General features: G+C 38.8%; 1 protein-coding gene across 1 annotated transcript; it reads left to right on the forward strand.

Moving 5' to 3' along the window:
* Nucleotides 1–241: 241 nt before the first annotated feature.
* On the forward strand, nt 242–2,183 carry LOC139778572 (uncharacterized). The gene has a single exon (XM_071716561.1). The coding sequence runs from the start codon at nt 253–255 to the stop codon at nt 1,459–1,461; it is 1,209 nt and encodes a 402-aa protein (XP_071572662.1). The 5' UTR covers nt 242–252; the 3' UTR covers nt 1,462–2,183.
* The last annotated feature ends 332 nt before the right edge of the window (nt 2,184–2,515 follow it).

Genomic DNA, 2,515 nt, shown 5'->3' on the forward strand with positions numbered 1-2,515 from the left:
GGAGTGACCTTAATGGACACTGCCTACAAGGTATATGCGAATGTGCTGAATGGAAGATTAAAGAAGGAAATCGAAGAGAAACTGGAAGAGGGGCAATTCGGATTTAGAGCGGGGAGAGGTACGGTTGATGCAATATATACATTAAACCATGTGATAAACCGAGAACTGGCAAAGAAGAGGGGGAAGGTGTTCGTGTTCTTCGCGGATTTAAAGGCGGCCTTCGATAAGGTAGATAGAAAAGAACTAGGGAAAATGTTAAGGAAGTTACAGATAGGAAGGAGGCTAAGGAAGAGAATAATGGAAACGTATAGGGAAACGAAGAACATTGTAAAAGTAGGGAAAAGAAGGTCAGAAGAATTTTGGACGAAAAGCGGAGTGAGGCAGGGGTGCCCCATAAGTCCTGCGCTGTTCAACGCTTATGGGTCGGATTTGGAGGCAGAGATGAGGAAGGAGCAAACTGGTGGAATTGTGGTAGGAAGGAAAAAGTTCTGGACAATTGCATACGCAGACGACATGGTGTTGCTGGCAAAGAGTGAACAAGAACTGAGAGAAATGATAAGAAGATTCAAGAGATACCTAGAAAGGAAAGGATTATATCTGAGTCCAGAAAAATCAAAGGTAATGGTGTTTGAGAGGGGAGGTGGAGGAAGGAGCAGGAGAGAGTGGAAGTGGGGGGACGAGAACATAGAGGAGGTGAAAGAGATGAAGTACCTAGGATATGTGATGCAGAAGAATGGAGGATCGGAGAAACACATTGAAGATAGGATGAGAAGAGCGACGATAGCGATGAAGCAAATATGGAGCATTGGGGAGAGGCTATTCAAGGAAGATTTCGGAAGAAGAATGAAAATGTTTGATTCGATAGTGGGAAGCATAGCCTTGTATGGGGCAGAGGTGTGGGGATGGAGAAACGACGAAAGGCTGGATAAAGTAAAGAAAAAATACGTGAAATGGATATTGGGACTGGACAGAAGAACACCAAACTACATTTTGATAGAAGAGACAAAGATGAGGGAACTGAGACTTGAAGCATTGAAAAGGGCAATAAAATATGAAGAAACCGCAAGGAAGTCGAAGAAGAAAATAGTAAGGGAATGTATTAGAGAAATAGACAGAGAGGGGGGAGAGAACGAAGAGCACAAGTGGAGAAGAAGGAGAGGAGAGGTGCTGGAGAGGCTGGAGTTGACCAAGAATGGGCTAGAAGAGAGAAGAAAGAGAGAGGAGCCGGAAAGGATAACGCGAGAAATGATGAAGGGAATAGAAAGAATGGAAAAGGAGGAAAGAAGAAAGAAAATAGGAGAATCGAGATATAATGAGTACTACAGAAGTATAATAACGGAAGGAGTACCGAAATACCTACAGGGAAGAAAGAAAAAGAAGGCCAGGAATGTAATAGCGAGATACAGATGCGGAAACGAAATGAAGGGAAGCCAATATTGGAGAGAGGAAGAAGACAGATAATGCAGAATGTGTAAAGAAGAGGAAGAAAACATATGGCACGTTTTGGGGGAGTGTGAAGCAACGAGAGTAGAGATGCGGATGGAGGAGGTCCTGAGCGAGGGCGGAGGCGGCTATGAGGCAATGAGGAGAGTGGACAGAATTAGGGAGGAGAAGTCGGAGATGGAGGAGGGGGGGAGAGGGGCGAGGGGAGGTGCGGAGCGACGGAAATACCAAAGTCCCTTGGTTAATGTTAAAACTCGAGTCACTATTTTGTTTTATTGTATTTATTTTATTTGGAATTTTTATGAAAGAGAACTTATTGTTTTAATTGATTTAATTTAACTAATTTATGTATTTTAGTATCTGACTTAGTAGTAGGGTTATTTTTGTATTTTATTTTATTGTATTTTATATTTTATTTCATTTATATTATATAATTTATTGTATTTTAGTATCTGACTTAGTATTGGGGTTATTTTTACGTTGGAATTTGGGGATATATTGGCATCTGTGTGTAAAGTAGACTTTCGGAACTCGGCGATGATATTGCAATCTCAAAACAGCGAAAATGGAATCAAATGTATATAAAAGCGCAAATGTATTGGAAGCTATCCAAAGCCGTCAAGGCATGGATTATGAATAAACTAACTAACTAACTAACTATAACCCTTAAATGCCATCCGGGGTCCAGCGGACCCCAGACCCTTTAGAATGATATATTTTCAAATGTTCCCGCCAAAAATGGAGCTCATATTTATTTATTTTTTATTTTTTATTTTTTTTATTTTGGAGCCAATATTTTAACTGTTAGCGATCTTAATTTTTTATACTATTTTGAAATTAAAATTTTAACAATATAAGCATTTTATTCTCTTTTTTAAGCCTTGAACAACATTGAAAATAATTTTCATAACTAAATATCAAAAAATCAATAAGTAAGGAGACATTTTTCATGCTGGGGTCTTCTAGACCCCATGTGTCATTTACGAGATTCTTGAGAGGTGTGGCATTTAAGGGATAAATATAATTTAAAATAAGTTTTATTAAAAATTATTATAAGAATGTTTATAATATT

The sequence above is a fragment of the Temnothorax nylanderi genome, unplaced genomic scaffold, assembly GCF_030848795.1.
Source record: "Temnothorax nylanderi isolate EJ_2023f unplaced genomic scaffold, tnyl_v1.0 TNYL_tig0188_pilon, whole genome shotgun sequence".
Classification (NCBI taxonomy): Eukaryota; Metazoa; Arthropoda; class Insecta; order Hymenoptera; family Formicidae; genus Temnothorax; species Temnothorax nylanderi.

Bases quoted from the DNA above. Each gene is read 5' to 3' on its own strand.
- LOC139778572 (XM_071716561.1), top strand. From the start codon at position 253: ATGTTAAGGAAGTTACAGATAGGAAGGAGGCTAAGGAAGAGAATAATG.